At 35.3% G+C, this 17249-nt stretch overlaps 1 protein-coding gene across 1 annotated transcript in view; it reads left to right on the forward strand.

Annotated features, from left to right (window-relative positions):
• The window catches only part of LOC127854644 (von Willebrand factor A domain-containing protein 2-like), a 205609-nt gene extending 189604 nt beyond the window's left edge, over positions 1-16005 (forward strand). Inside the window, exons 12-15 of the mRNA XM_052389707.1 lie at positions 13765-13836; positions 14184-14308; positions 14742-14885; positions 15174-16005. Of these exons, the coding sequence (XP_052245667.1) occupies positions 13765-13836; positions 14184-14308; positions 14742-14885; positions 15174-15799 (967 nt within the window). The 3' untranslated portion in view covers positions 15800-16005. The remainder of the gene's footprint in view (positions 1-13764; positions 13837-14183; positions 14309-14741; positions 14886-15173) is intronic.
• Positions 16006-17249: the final 1244 nt, after the last annotated feature.

Below are 17249 nucleotides of genomic sequence, written 5' to 3' on the forward strand. Positions count from 1 at the left end.
CCTGCAAAACGTTTTTTTAAAGCATGCAGTTAATAAAAATTATCATAAATAAGTAATAACTGAATTAACAACCTCAGAGGCCAAGACTGGTTTTAAGGCTTAAGTTGGGTTCATACCCACCGCATTTACTTATTGTGGTCCAAAAAAGCAGTAATGCAATTCAAAGTTGTAATATAACATTTACTTTTAAGACATTGTGAGGTACAAGGCACACAAACACACACTAGAAGCACATTACATACGGATAGAGGTATTAAAATCTTTAACTGAAAGGATTGATATCTGGAAATTTTGAAACGCTGTGAGGTACTAGAAACACACACACACACACAGTAGAGTGCTATGTACTCAACTGAACACATACATACAGAGGTATCTATAGTCTTTCGTAAAGGAAACAAATACATGACTTACAAACATGGAGCAAATAATGACCAGAAAAGTCTTGAATGTTTGCAAAGCCAGCTCATCAGGCCAAATTGTCGTGATCTTTGACCTTATTTTATATTATTTTTTATAATCAGACCCACCTCTGACACTTTGGCCTTTGGTGCTCATTTTTAGGACCAAGAGAGCTTGAGGGGATGTTTTCAGCATACTGGAATGATGGCTCATTTCTAGAATAATGCCCGTCAACATCTTCCAGAAAAGAAACATCTCATGTCAATGTATTGTATATTGAATCAATTGGATTTTGCACCTCCAAACAGATAAACATGTTTTTTTAAGCAGTTCACAAAATTATTGTTCATAAGTCATAACTGAAGTAACTACCTTTTCAGAAACCACCAACCGGTTGTACGACATAATAAGGATAAAAACGCACAGCATTTAATCATTGTAATCAAAAAGTTCAGTAATGCAATCCAAAGGTGTAATATAACATTAACTGTTCACACATTGTGAGGTACGAGGCACACACACACTAGAAACACACTAAATACAGATAGAGGTATTCACCAAAATGTAATTTTTTAAGTAAGCTGATAAGGAATCACAAACAAATCTCCACAAAACCCGCAAAGAGCTGATCATTTATTATAAAACCAGCCGTATCCCTTAAACTTGCACTTTCTAGTCTGTTCTTGAAACAAGATGTGCCTGTAGATGAGTCCTTTTCGGCATTTTTAGAACTGGAAGGTTCAAAGCCAGCTTCTTCGAACTCATCATCATCATCATCATCATCATCATCATTATCTGTATGAAATAAAGCACTCTCTGTCAACTGTGACAAATTATTTGTATTTGGCTTTTAATGTGCTTTAGCTCTTGCACTTCATTTCACAGATATACATACACACCACTTACATTACCTCTGTTTCTGGGAATACTGGTAGTGCTGTATCACTACCATCTTAAGTAAGCATATACCCCTACATTTACATGATATTCTGTATTCAGTGGGACTCAAACCCAAAGCAGAAAGAACCCTTTGTTAACAAACACACTGCTGTAATGTACATGTATATGCGATGTATGTGGAATGATATTCAGAAATATTAAAACGCTGTGAGGTACCAGACACATTTACTGTTAAGAAATTGTGAGGTACAAGGCACACAAACACACACTATAAGCACATTACATACAGATAGAGGTATTGAAATCTTTAACTGAAAGGATTGATATCTGGACATTTTGAAACGCTGTGAGGTACTAGAAACACACACACACACACACACACACAGTATAATTCTATGGACTCAACTGATCACATACAGACAGAGGTATCCATAGTCTATTGTAAAGGTAACAAGTATATGAATCAACAAGAGATGTGTTGGCCAGAAACACAATGCCCCCTTCTGCGCCGCTTTGAAGCCATATATTTGAGCTTTGACCTTGAAGGATGACCTTGACCTTTCATCACTTAAAATGTGCAGTTCCATAAGAAACACATGCATGCCAAATATCAAGTTGCTATCTGAAGCGACATATATGTTATGAGCATTTTTCGAAACCTAAACGATTGGGTTCATATTGATAAGAAGTTTGCAAAATATGAAAGCAATATGTCAAGGGACATTGAAAATATTTGAGGTGGTACGCAAACTTTAACATAGATATATCAATATTTGCATATTCTAGGTGAAAAAAATGGCCATTATTCTTACAAAATGCTTGATACAGATGTCTGCTCTTGTTAATAGGGTGGGTTCATGTTGGTAAAGAAGTATGCAAATTATTAAAGCAATATAACAAGGGACATAGAAAATATTTGGGGTGGTAAGCAAACTTTAACATTTGCACACTCACGCTAACGTGACGCCGACGCCGGGGTGAGTAGGATAGTTCCACTATATATATTTCATACATAATAGTCGAGCTAAAAAGATTGTGGTTGGTGTTGATGAAAGATCAAAAGCTGTATCAATTAGATAAAAAATAATGAATGCCTTTTTCTGTGCAGTTCTTAGCTGCATCACACGCAAATCAATGACAGAGTGTTGAATCGAAATACAATGTAAATGATCAAATAAAGTCAACTGGCTAGACACGAAAGAATCTGTACATATTTGAAATATGTATACGCACATTCTTAAAAAAAACCTGGTTTAGATTTTGTTTACACATTACAAGTAATTTTATACAGCAATATTCAACACTAGTTCCTCCTTTATAGTGACAATCAAGATGGTGATGTCCGTACGGAAACAGGTGTTTTTCGCTGTTGTATGCCTGTTTGTTACTTTTGTTAAATTTGTAAATTCTGTTCAATTTCCAGCCATATCAGAAAGAAAGTGATTAGCGCTTATTTCCTATTAATGTTTGTGTTATACCTCGACTTAACTCACTTCCAACTTTCTTCTATGCGGAAGCAGTGATTTTAAGATCCGCGCTTGGAGTTTGTTACATTACCAGCAAAAATAGCCGTTTAAATCCATTTTATTTAAAAGTTTAAAAAACAAATCCATTTTATTTAAAAGTTTAAAAAACTATCAAAGTAAAATAAACGGAAAACAGTCTGTATTATTTTACATATACCTATTGTCGTATTGTCCGCGGTCCGACGTCTTTCGCCAGTTGTGCTATATCACTACCATCTTAAGTAAGCAAAGAACGTTTTTACATGATTTTCTGTTTTCAGTGGGACTCAAACCCACAGCAGAGACCCTGATTAACAAACACACTAAGGTGGTGCGGTGGTCGAGTGGTAACACTCTGGTCTACCATTCCAGAGGTCCCCAGTTCAATTCCCGGCCGGGGCACTGGAAATTTCAGAAATGCTTCAAGTGTTTCCCACCCAACTAGAGATGTACTGGTATGAAACCCAGGTAATTCTCGCGTGTATTGGTGCTATACACTGAGCACGTAAAAGAACCAAGGGATCTATTCGCAAAGAGCTATGGTATCGCAACCGGATCCCTTGTATCCCAATACTGTCTCTTCTGCTTGCTGTCTCTTCAGCAAAAACCAAAGGACCCCATTAGAAATAAGTGGTTGCACTTTCATGGGATATCCTTGACTGCAAGGTCAAAAGAAATACATACTAGGTCACCATGGTGTAATGGATATGGTGTCTGCCTATCAACAGGGAGGTCACAAGTTCGATCCAAACAATGGGAGTGTTCTTTAGATTTTCCCCAAAGACACCAAGTACTGGTTCTAGGCCCAGGAAACGGACTCAAGAGCGTTTCAATAAGCCTGTGGCTTTCTATGCCATCAAGCTAAATTAAATAGGTTTAAACTAACAAAACACTACTGGAATATTTATGCAATTTTTAAGGATTGACATCTGGAAATGTTAATACGCTGTGAGGTACAAGGCAAACACACATGCAGAGTAATGCTATGTACTCAACTGATTACATACAGACAAAGGTATCCATAGTCTACCGTAAAGGTAACAAGAATATCAGTAAAAGACATGGAGCAAATAATGACCAGAAATGTCTTAAAGGTCAGCAAAGCCAGCTCATCAGGCCAAATTATCATGGTCGTTGATCTCACTTATTATAATCAAAGTACTGGCAGTACTGGTGTGACGATGCTTTTGAAGAGGATGGATATAAAACATCAATTTAAGTTTATCTATATCACCACAATTGTGTATGTTGATACGAACATTTGGGTACGATAAAAAATTTGGGTACTAAAATTTTGGGTACGAAAAAAAATTTGGTACGAAAATTTTTTGCGTACGAAACATTTTGGTACAAAAAAAAGTTTAGGGGTACGGGGAAGTAGTACTCGTGGGTAACTTGACCCATTGAGCGAAACTGGGAGGCGGGTCACATTCTTGTTCATTAAGTATGGCAATACATTCATGATGATTCTCGAAAGTAGGTATGAGCACATAGCCGGACCATGTGAGCTCAATCGTATGAGCACTTGACTATCCGAGTTCGCCCACGAACATATTGATAAGTTAACAAATAGGGAAATGACCTTATACATGTATATGCTGAAATCTAACAATCAAACGAAATATCAAACATGGTATGTACACTTAGGTGGTTGTGTAATTTCTGTTAGAATATCGTATTCAATATGTAAATTTTAAATGATTGTGCCCGCACTTGAGTTTGTTGCCTTGCCTATACGCGCCTAGGCTGCACCCAGTGTGTGTATTTGTGTTTTTCCAAGGTAATGAGTTACCTCCGCGCTGAGGCTGCATAATGTTGGGACCCGGAGTGTGTCCAGCACTCTTACCTAATAAGATTAGTTGATGACAGTTGTGACGAATTTTGAATGATAGCTGCAATTTCCAGCTATTTGTTTTGTACTGAAATACTTTTTAATTTTTTATATGGTCAAATGCTGCGGGGGGGGGGGGGGGATGAGATTTTCTGTAAAAAAACAACTGTCAGGAATGGTGACCACAAAACATACAAAATATAACATTGCGCCGGCAGCGGGAATCGAACCGGTGTCGTAAAGGTGAAAAAGCGAACGTCCTTACCACTGCGCTAGCGGGACGGACAATTACGCAAAAAAAAATTTGTTTTATCTATATATATCATAGCAGTGCAGCGTTTACAATTTGCAGGTTTGAAATCGTTCGTATTCTTGAGTTTTGTGATGACGTAAAAAGTTAATTTTACATGTTTTTATTCGCAATTTATTTACTTAATCGAGAACAAATATCAAACAAAATAGAGAAAAATATATAGTTGTTTCATTGGTCCATAAAAATAAAATGGATGTAAAAATACTAATTTGAAATTAATGTTCTGATACACTTATTGAATCTGTTTCCCCAGGATATGCTGTTCTATTGATATTTACCTTTATCAACACGAACGACAACTCTGCTAGGAAAATGTTATCAATGAAAATCAACGAGCAATCTCGTACGCAGTGGCGCATGCCAAGGGAAGTAACTGAAAAATCGAATTATCTCAATCGGACTGGCTCGGTCTTTTACATAGGTCGCCATTGTGAAGATTTTTTTTACTGGTTATCAAACCTTGGGCGCTGCTGTTCCAGCATCGTCAATAATCAGACGCCCCTCTAAGACTTTGACCTCTGGTGCTCTTTTGGAACCAGGAGAGTTTGAATGAAGAGTTCTTTTCAGCATATTGGATCAATTTGGATGGGTCATTTCTAGAATCACTCAATTCTTTATCTGCCATGTTACTGAATTGTATCGTTTATTAATTGAGTTCTGCTCCTGCAAACCGTTTTTTTAAATCAAGAAGTTCACAAAAGGATCATTCATAAGGCATAACTGAAGTAACCACCTTCTCAGAGGACACCGACTGGTTTTACCGCCTAATAAGGGTTTAAACCCACCAAATTCACAAAAATTGTAAAACTTTAAGTTGATAAGGATTGACATCTTGACATGCTAATACACTGTGAGGTACCAGGCACACACACACACAGTAGAATGCTATGGACTCAACTGAATACATACAGACAGAGGTATCCATAGTCTATTGTAAAGGTAATAAAAAATATATGAATGAAATACATGGAAGAAAGACCAGAAATGTCTTAAAGGTCTGCAAAGCCAGCTCATCGGGCAAAATTTCATGATCTATGACCTCTTTTAATATAATATTCAGACAGACCACTGAAGCTTTGGCCTTTGGGCTCATTTTGGAACCAGGAGAGCTTGAAGAATTGTTTTCAGGAAATAATGATTGGCTCATTTCTAGAACCAACCCCATCATCATCTGCTAGTAAAGAAACACCCAAATATCAATATCAGTATTAAAACAATTACTTAGAAAGCTGTTTTCTAAGTTAATTCGTGTAACAGACCCTTTGAAAATTTGTTTTGCACTTTGATGAGCCAGGTTTGTTTTAACAACATATCTAACAAAAACAAGAGAGCCATCACAGCTCTATATGGCACATCTAAAGAACATGTCTAAAAACGTAAACTCTTCTTATTCCTATGCAATTATGTTTTCAAGACCTGACTATAATCAGTACAGCATAGACTTAACAGGCATTTGACTTAACAGGGATATAATTTTAAACCTGTGTGACAAATATTCAAAATTTTCAACTTGTATGCTTTCCGACCTAAGAATCTCAGATCATTATAATCTCACCATCCACTAAAGCTCACTTTGTAAAACATGTACTAGGTTAGTGTTAAGAAAAAAAAGCAGAAGCCAAATTTCAGCGTTAAGATGATAACCCACATAACTCTGATAATTTTCTGGAAATATGAGTGTAGACGTTTATTTGTGTGTGTAACAAACAAAGAAAGAATGAAGAATATAATTATCATCATAAATGTATTAGTATCCACAAGAATCTTATTTAATAATCAATCAAACCGCATTTAAATAAAGTATTTTTCGCCTCAAATTCAGTGCTTCATTTAATGTTTGTTCATTTGATTTTTATTTATTTTCATGCATTGACACTAACAATACACAATGTGAGAGCCTTTCCTTACGAGGCCCAGGTCCTTGCAAGGAGGGTGTTGCCATACCCTCCCCCCCCCACCCAAGCTCCTCTCACCAATATTTTTTACGAATGTATTTGTCAAACAACGGAGTCTGGTGCTTTTTTGCTCTTTTCAAATACATGCTCTGCGATGTGTAAGTCATAGAGCGACGTACTTTTTTAAATAATGGATCAATACTTTCCCATTACACCGTATGTCACATTGTGCATTAATTCTGATATATTTTATTATTCTAAAATACTACATGTACTGAGTTGAACATCTATACTTAATTACTGCATGTGGTTTGTTGCAACATGCACAATTACCATGTGGGGAAATTAATTTTTTAACCCATAAAATTGTTAAAATTCGCAGAAATCGAATATTCTATTACCCCCATGTGGCATTTATGTCGATAACATTCAGAAGTAGGTACCTGTACACTGAAGTAGGTTCCGTGTGTTTTTTTTTAAGTATGGAATATTCATACGCTTATAGTAAAACGTGTTGTTTTTTTACATTCATTATTTTCTTTAACATTTTCAACTTAAATATCCAGCTGCATGATTTAATCGCGAGTTTTCGTTTTTGTGATCGGGAACACTAGAATAGCATGTATGGGTTGGCATGTAAACCTCTTTAAAGTAACAGAATACTAGGGCTTAAATATTAACTTTAACACCGTCAACTAAGACTTAATTAATATCGTTATAGAGGGCATACATTTTTTTGTAACATAGATGTTTCTGAATGAAATATTTAAGGACATCTGTGCATTTGTCCAAGATCTTTTCTGGTTATATTTAAACTTAACTATTACATTTTCAATATGATGACAACCACAAAATTGAACATTTTTCATCGCTTTATAGACTACAGAACTACTCCAGTGCAATGAGGTATCACAAGTTTGTGACAAACATTGGGGCGCTCTTCACACCATGAAGATTGAAATTTATGTTCTTATTTTCAGACTGGTGGTGGGGAATGCGTTCAATCTGACTGAGCAGTTGTTATTTCAATTTGTCAAAGGCACTCATGGGTAGTACTTATACAAAATTTCACCGAAAATGTAAGATTGTTTAACACATCGCGTCATTTTCAAAAAATATTTTTTGAGCAACACACAATGTTGGTATTAAAAACTCACTTGTTTACATATGGCAACGAATCCAAAACAAGAGCACCGCATAACCGGTGCCACGCTTGGCTACGGGTGAAGTTTTGAATAAATGAAAGGTTGTCAGATTATATCTTTTTTAAAGGTCACAGTGACCTTGACCTTTGACCTAGTGACCCAAAAATGAGTGGCGTGTAGAACTCATCAAGGTGCATCTACATATGAAGTTTCAAAGTTGTAGGTGGAAGCAATTTGATTTTAGAGCCAATGTTCAAAACCTTAACAAAATGTTAAGGTTTTAGCACGACGTGGACGGCGGATGGCAGACAACACGACAAGCTGGCTATGACAATACCTCGGGTTTTCTCCGAAAACGCCGAGCTAAAAACAGGAACTGGTAACTGGCTTGTTGTGAAAACAACAGAGGTTTAACACTTTATAAATTACCGGACAGTAAGTCAGATTATAATGGATATCACAGTTGGCATCTTTAATTTTTTTGTTGGCAATGTCCGACATGCAACGAACTTTAGCCATGTCTGATTTAGGGAGTGAAAACATCACATCTGATTCACTCCGATCTTGCCCAAGGCTTGCTAAAGAAAAGCGTACAGTTTATATAGTATTGACAGACCTGTACGCTGAAGCTGACCCCATATCAAAAGTCAACCAGAGTCGTAACATATTTATTTCATGCTATAAATCAAAGACAATTCATTTTCTTGGATACTTTCTACATATATTGGTGAATGAATATAAATTACTGCATGGAGGCATATTTTAAGGTACAAATGTTTCAAATGCATCTTACAATAGATGAAAATAACTATCATCAGCCTGAAATTCACAATTTTGACGCCATTGTCGCTTTGTCACGTGACGAGTTTTCATTTGGATACGTTTAGATCGACCTTGTAATTTTTTCTTTAATGGTAAACATTACATTCGTTTTCTGATATTTATTATTTGTGAATAACAACTTATGTCTGGTGGATTAAAGTACTGATTTCAAAGTGAATCAGGTAATTTTAAATATTTTACTTTTGAGTTTGAATTTACACTACAATTTGTTAAAGCGGGTATTTACGTTTTTTTATATGTGTTTAATTGTAATATACTGATAAAATATGTGACAATAACACAAAATAGGTAAGACAAATTATACATTAAAGCCGAATTTCATAAAATGCAGCAAAGACAATAAGCGCCCCGAGCAGATTGTGACGTACATATTTTCCTAAAATAACCGAAGCATTCGTCTTTGCTATGTTAGCGTTTCCAATCGCCAAAATCGCCAAAGGCGATTGAATGTTTCAGCTGGCGATTAAAGTTTAAAATGTGAATGAAAATGGCGATTGCAAAAAACCCTGATATTTCTCTATAAGTATATAATATTCCTTACTTTTAAAGAGAACTCGGTACCGATTTCCAAATGTAATCGCCATAGAAGCTCCAGGTGGTAATAGATAGTCCATTGATAAAGATAACCGGGCCGTATATTCAAGCCACATAACACAGTCATGTTTGCTGCCAGATGCATCACGGGGAATTTTCGGGTAACTTTTCAGTCGCCAAACTGTGATATTTAACGTCCAATCGGTTACGAGAATGTTAATGGAAGCGGAGTTATATAGTGATTATTATTTTTGATTGACGTGTGTCACAGAGTAAGCGTTTATCGCAGGTTTATTAACAATGAATCACAGTTGTAGCATTAATACGTGATATAAAACCGGTAAATGAAGCAGTACATTAAAGGCAGTTTCGGGCATCATCATCACACCTATTTACCGTACTGTAAACAATCATTAATTATGAGAAGTTAATTGCAATCGGTGAGCAGTGTAAAATTACTTACGGCGAGTAAGTTGTGGAAAACAAAACCCCTTAATAATTTGATGCGGTAACAAATTAAATCCAGTGCATGTATATTTTATCATGTCTATTTGTAAAACTGATTTACACCGTTTTTCTACAGCCGCGTGATAATAACCAGCGATTTTCCTCCTTCTTTATAAAGTACCGGTAAACGGCACTTTCCCAATTACGAAAAAAATACAAATTTCCCAATTGCTGTCCTTAAATTCCCAATTAAAGGTAAAAAAAAAAAAAAAAAAAATTTTTTTTTTTTTTTTTTCTTAAGCAACATTTAGTTAGTTTCCCTTTGCAGCTCTATAGCTTGAACCTAGGTTTATATAATATTGACAGCTTGAAAACACTTGGTTATCAATTTTAAAGTATTTGGGAGCAAAAAATCAAATACACCAATTTCCCAATTTGAGGTTTTCACGACTCAATTTTCCCAATTTTGAGGTTTTCAGGACTCGATTTTTCCCAATTGGATCGGTACGGGTACTTTTCCCAATTGGTCAAGGAAAATCGCTGAATAACTATTCACTATGCACTAATACCGGTATGCCATGTAAAACCCGTGTTATAAGAAAGAGCGCGAAATTATTGCTGTCGTCTGCAATGCCAAGTTCTACGCATGCAAAGCATGCTTTTTAAAAACAGACGATGTGTTACTAAATATAGCTATTTAAATATAGCCTAGCCGCTCAGTACATGCAGTATTTAAGACTTACAAATTTACCGGTACGTTTGAATTAATTATATATATTGTAACTATGGAAAAATATGTCAATTCAATAATACATTGCAGTAAATGTATTTTTCAAGAATCAAGAAGCACCAGACTACGGCATATATTATTGGGAGAAGGGGGGGGTGGCGAATAGGAGTTACGAAGACCCACCCAATCAAAGACCGGGGCATATGTGAATGTTCTAACATTGTTTACCGTTTATGCCAGTGCATGAAAATAAATATAAATGAAAAATAAAAAACATGAACTTATTTGATTTCAGGAAACAAATAATTTATTTAAATGTGACTTCATTGATAATTTAATACAGTCATTGTTGATACCTATAGATTCATGATAATGATTATGTCGTTCATTGAGCAAATAAGGTTACCATAAATGTGGGTCGTTATCGTAGTGCTGAAATTTGGCTACTAATTTTTTTTCCTTAGCGCCAACCTAGTTTTGTATTAGGATCGGAGTTAGTGTTCGTGTGTAGTATGAATAGATATCGTTGCAGGAATTCAAATAAACCGTTAAACTAAGTTTAGATTCACATCGTCGTACATGTCTGGTATACATGCTGGTGAATTTGGCTGTACAGCCGTTTTCAATTTCAGGATTAAATATCTGGCTTAGTTCGCATTTTTCGACACATGTTCTCCTTAACTTTTTTTTTAATTTATATTGAAATATATATATAATAAGTTTTTTTAAACATTTTATATAAATTCATAAATATTTGACAAAATCGTATATACCCACTTAAACAAAACAAGCAAGAATAATTCAAAATACCGGGAAATGTCTATCTGAATTTGAAAACACTTGAGCACATGGTATATTACTAAAAATAGAAATAACGTCATATGACCGTGAAATCTCGGGAGATTCACCAGAGCTCCAGATAAAGGCCGAACAGCCAGAAATACGCCTTTTTCATGAAGAGTAACGCATTTATTTTTATAAACTGGACGTACAATAACGACATTTATATCTGTTTTACGCATTTACGAAAACAATCTGGCCGTACCGATACGTCTGCGAGGCTTATTTGTTGGTCTCTAACCTAACGGCGCTTTTCGTTAATTTAAATTTCCGAAAAGTTGTAGACTTGGTTCATATATTAATGCCTATTCTGTCGCGTGATTTCCTGTAACTTATAAATCCGTCAAAAACAATATGTCTGCGCGCAATGTAATGCTGGTTTAACCAAAAGGAGTTCAAAACAACACTTTGTTGTCATATAATGACTACATACGGTGTCGTCTAATCATCCCGACATTAAATCTGTAAACCCAGAAAAAGACATTGTCGCTCCAATATTAAACGATTTGATTGCATCGGTGGCTTTAAACGTTAGAAAACACGATGGGAAACGGAGGAGACAGTGAAATAAGTGTTCATTTACTTAGCTTACTAGGTGGCTTGTGTTTTCTTGTCAAGAAAAATGAAGAAATAGTATTAGTCATGAGTTTTAATGTGTAGTTGTATTTGCATCATAATTCAGAATGGAAAACCTTATACAGTAACTGTTTAAGAAGCTACATATATTTATTATAATTGCTGCAAATGTTTCTGTAAAGTCAGTTATACACCCTTCAATATTCAAGAACACGGGTAGTACAGTACTACCTGTATTTTTGGATATGGTAGTACAGGTACTAATTGATTTTAAGCGTTACTCCTTTTCTTTCTGTCAGTGGCAGTACCGTTACTAATTTCACAAATCCTTATCTGGAGCTCTGGATTCACATTTGGAAAATGTCTGTTGCATCACTGTTTTTCTCGATATGTTGAGCAGAGAATAAGTTTTAAATGTTTAAGATCGTATTTTGTGAAAGAATATATCAGTTAAATGTGAAAAATGTGGATCTTTCTGATAATGTGGTTGATTTGGGCCAATAACTGCTTTTAAAAGCTGTTTTGGACCGGTCTTTGTTAACTGTCAACTTTACGGGAATTTCTGGTTGACTTTCCTTATGGGTTTGATCCATAACTTTAAAGTCGCGCCAGTCAAAATTAATAAAATGCGAAAATCCTAAGTTATGGTACCCAGAACTAGCCCAAGGCTTAAGGACATATCACTTCCTGAAATGGTCAAAGTGGGTGGGGTAATGTTAAAGAATAATTCCTTATAAAAGCATTCTATATTAAGTTTGGAGCTATATGCATAATTAAAATAGCATATACTTCAGTGATACATGAACCAGTTGTAATGAAATCTTTCAAAAAGAGTAAATAATCACATATTTTCACCTTTAATACCACTTTCTTCCTGGGCGACCAAAGTCCTTATTTTCTTATTTTCTTCATAAATTCACTGTTACCAGCTGGAACATACATCAATGTAGAACAAAGTGTTAGAGTATTATTAAATTTAACACACTAGAAACACTGAAAGAAACATTCTTTTGTGTAAGAAAAAATGTAAACAACTGAACGTATAAAAACTAGCGCGAAACGACTGTCCTGTTTATTTCTTGTAAGAATTGCAGTAAATAATGATCGATTAAAGTAAGGAGAAAATCTACTAAATGACGAGTAATTAACTGTTATTTATTATTACATAAAAACACGATGTCATTATTTATTTCTTTTATGTTAAGAAAAAATACTGTTGAAAATAACTGTGTGCTCGTAACTCACCTAAACCAGTTGCTGACCGATTCACCGAGGTCCTCTCTATATAGGGAGTAACGATAGATAAGGGGAGGTAACCAATCTACTCGGTAAATAGGTCAGTAACTGGTTTCCAGATTTATCTGCGCGCGCTCGTTTTCGAAACGGGAACCAAAAAAGCTTCTGAGATGGATGTCAAGTGTGTGGGGTCACACTCTGACACACAAACCAGTACTACAACGTTATACCGAGGTACCCGTAGAAACGAGCGGAAATTGTGTACAATGGTTTTTACAAGCGGTTGGCGAGGTACACGTACCGAGGTCTAGGGAAAAGTACCTCGCTATTTTTTGGTACCTCGAAGTGTGGCTGTGTACTTCTATGAAGTACCTCGATGTGTGATATAAACCAACACACACACACACACACACACACACACACACACACACACACACACACACACACACACACACACGCACACACACACACACACACGCACGCACGCGCACGCGCACGCACACACACACACACACACATATATATATTAAGCAGAGCTTGTCTCATTTTATAGGATTTATGTTTAAGTCCCGGTGGAACATTTACACACAAGGGTTTGCAGACGGTGTCGGAACTTGTCGCCAAATCTCCCTCCGCAAGGTATGACAGTTATGTTACACAAAGAGCTGTCAAACATATGATGTGTTTGTAAAAACACATCAGTTTTTCAAGAGACCATACTTTCATGACAAATTGTGTTTTAACAACGTAAATCGGAAAGGAACTTTCGATTATTTTTCTAACATGATTATAATATGTGCGCTTTATTGTATTATATGTTTATTTATTTATTACATTTATACATGTAGACTGTTTATTTCCAACGAAAGACTTAAGCCTGTTTGGCAACGTAAACGAATAGTACACGCGATGTAACTGTATATTACCTTTCTACTAAGATTTAAAGAGAACACTTATTTTAATCTGCCATAGCTTACTATCAACAGGCCATTTTACAATTCTGCCAAACGCTATGTGGTTCTCCTAACGGACGGAATGTCGGCAAACAGAGTAGAAACGAGAAAGGCTGCAGACAGCCTGAAACGACAGATCCATAAACTGATAGCCATTGGTATGCTTTCCATCTTGTATACTGTTAAAATTGATTTATTTTTGTAATTGTTAATTTTTAATGCTATTTTTTCAAGCGTATTAAAAATATGACAGTAAAAAGGTGTCGCAAGAATAATACCAAAGAATGATGATACAATTTTGCATTTTATGTTACACATTATACATTATGTTATTTGCAGTGAAGAGCATTGTTTTTATTGTTACATACATATACATATAAATAATCTTCCAACCATAGGCAACACAAATCACATTTTGATGGACTGTCATATTTATGCATGACTTATATGAAAGAATGTAAGGGTATGATTTATTGAAGGATGAATACTATAGGTTATTTTAACGTTAATCGTGAGCAGCACAGTAAAATAACATACACATACTATTTTGAAATGTAGTTTAATAGATTTTATACTAATGACTGTCGCCAGGAGTTGGTCACGAGGTCTCCCATCGCGAGCTGCTTGATATCGCGTCTCTAGGGGACGAGAGAACGCCCCAGTACGTGTTCGCCGTCAGTAACTTCAATGCCCTCTTTACCATCGTGGCGCAGCTCGTACTTCTCACTTGTCAAGGTGATGAGATGGCATTGAATAAATGTTTTAAAACTTTATTTTCATTACTGTACCTTTTTATTCGCGCATGTTCTGAGCTTTCTTTTTTATACACTCCATGTGCAATTGTAAATTTACGTTTTCTCTTATTCATGTGTTTAATCTGAAAGTAAACGGAAAGACTAATATGTTTTCAATTTCCCAATGAATGTATATAATTAAAATATGTTATTGGTATTATTGACATATTGTATTATATATTCTATTACAATTAATGGTACCATAAGAAATATCTTATGCATTTATCAGAATGCACCTGGAACACGACTGCAGATGTTGTGTTTCTCATGGACATGTCGACGGAGATGTCACAGGTGGAAGTGGACCTCGGAGTCGACTCGATGACCTATTTGCTGAACGGACTTCTGGACAAAAAACACAACACGACCGTACGGGCCGCTCTTGTTACATACGGAAATGAGTTCCGTGTTCACCACACGTTGAAAGAACCCATGGAGTTGCTACGAGATTACATACAGAAGCTGACTGCGCCGAGATATTGTGATGCTAGTAGTGACGACGATTGTAGCGTTATAAAAAGTTTTTCACAAGCTTTAGGTCAATTGAATAGAAGCATGTTTAAAAACAATGAAAATAATACCCGAGAGATCATAGTGATTATCACTAATGGTAGGCACGACATTGATACTTCAGTCCGGGCACTGGCCAACGACTTAGTCAAGACAGGGAAGATCTTACTCGCGATTGGACTCGGGGGTAATTGGAAGGTCGATTCCTTCAAGGAGATGGTGAGAGACCCAGCTCACATTTACACTTTGGAATCGAAGGAATCCGTGAACGTGCTGGACTCTGTTATGACGGAGATTGTCTACAGCTCGTGTGCGCTTTCAAACGATTTTAATAATAAACCATAACATTGTTACGTACGCTTGAAATTCGATGACAATTGAGCAGTTAAAGTAACAATGTGGAGTAAAAATGTATTTCATAAAAATTAATGTTATTACTTTCAATAGAATATTGTTATTGCTGGTTTACTAACGTAGAGGCTTAAAGTTTTGATATGTTACGTCACTATTTATAGAAAAACCCAATAATTTAAGGAATCATTCATATTCTCTTCCAATGCGGTCATCCCAAATTTATACCATTTTGTGTTTCATTTTGTCGCGTGCTTTTTCATACGTCTAATAGTTGGGTAATTGGTCATTTGCCGTACATAAAATATCGGACATCGTAGGTATGATTATATCCTTCTGTTTCGCAATGACTTTCATTAAGTTTATTATTCATTTTAGATGATTATTTGATTAAATTAACCTTGTCTAATAGACACTTTCATAATAAATTTTGTATATAACCAAGCAACCTTTTTAATCATATGGTGATGGGATTTCTGCGTGTCATGTTGGACTCATTTGTTGAGTCTATTTAATAGCATAAAATGTGGGATATTGTATTGAACAATGCACTACCGTAGTCATACAATTCGTCAATAATAGTCAAACCATTTTATTCTTAAGTTCTAATGTTGGAAACTAAAAATAATTACGTTTTGTATTTTATTTCATATGTTCTTGATAAAAAATTTACGTTAGCATTTTGAGAATTGTGCAGTTATTTAAGTTTGAAATTCTATGCAATGTGAAGCACTTCAGCGCGTTGATAGGTAATCACAAACTCAAAAGCACACTTTCATAGCGCCCGATCATATAAAATATGTAATCCACGATATTTTATAGCAGTTATTAAATTGAAAATTAATTATTTAATACACTGTTCAAAAGACGTCTAGTTGCAACAACTTTCCTTTTATTATAAGAGAACAATTAAGAAAAATATTTTGATACATATGCATTAAAACTATAAGCACAGGGATATTGGTACTAATTAACCAATGAAATGAAATGTCAATGTCTTATAATAAATAATTTAAAAAAAAAATGTTATTGTGTAGCAGTGCTTTTTGGTTATTTTGATGTTATGTCTGCTGTAAGTTGTCCGACATGTACGGCTACTTCTTACACGAATCGATTACCCCAGTACAGAAATAGACCATGTTTATAAACCAACGTGCATATATATATATATGTGTCGACAATAAGTGGTCTTGCTTTTGTACAGCCATTTTCATAAATATAAAAATAACATTTTATTATTTATATTTTCGCATAAATGTACATAGTGCAGAAGATACCTAGACATTAGTTACTAGGTAGTACCATCAAGCTGTAATTTATGGTGTCGTCCAATAGTGTATGTTACAAATACTAAGTTCTAAGAGGGTTACGTTATGATTAAATTACTGAATAAGCTTGAAATAAAAATAGATTACAAGAGGTGTTCACATACATTCAGCACAAT

This window comes from Dreissena polymorpha, chromosome 13, assembly GCF_020536995.1.
Source record: "Dreissena polymorpha isolate Duluth1 chromosome 13, UMN_Dpol_1.0, whole genome shotgun sequence".
In the NCBI taxonomy this organism is placed as follows: Eukaryota; Metazoa; Mollusca; class Bivalvia; order Myida; family Dreissenidae; genus Dreissena; species Dreissena polymorpha.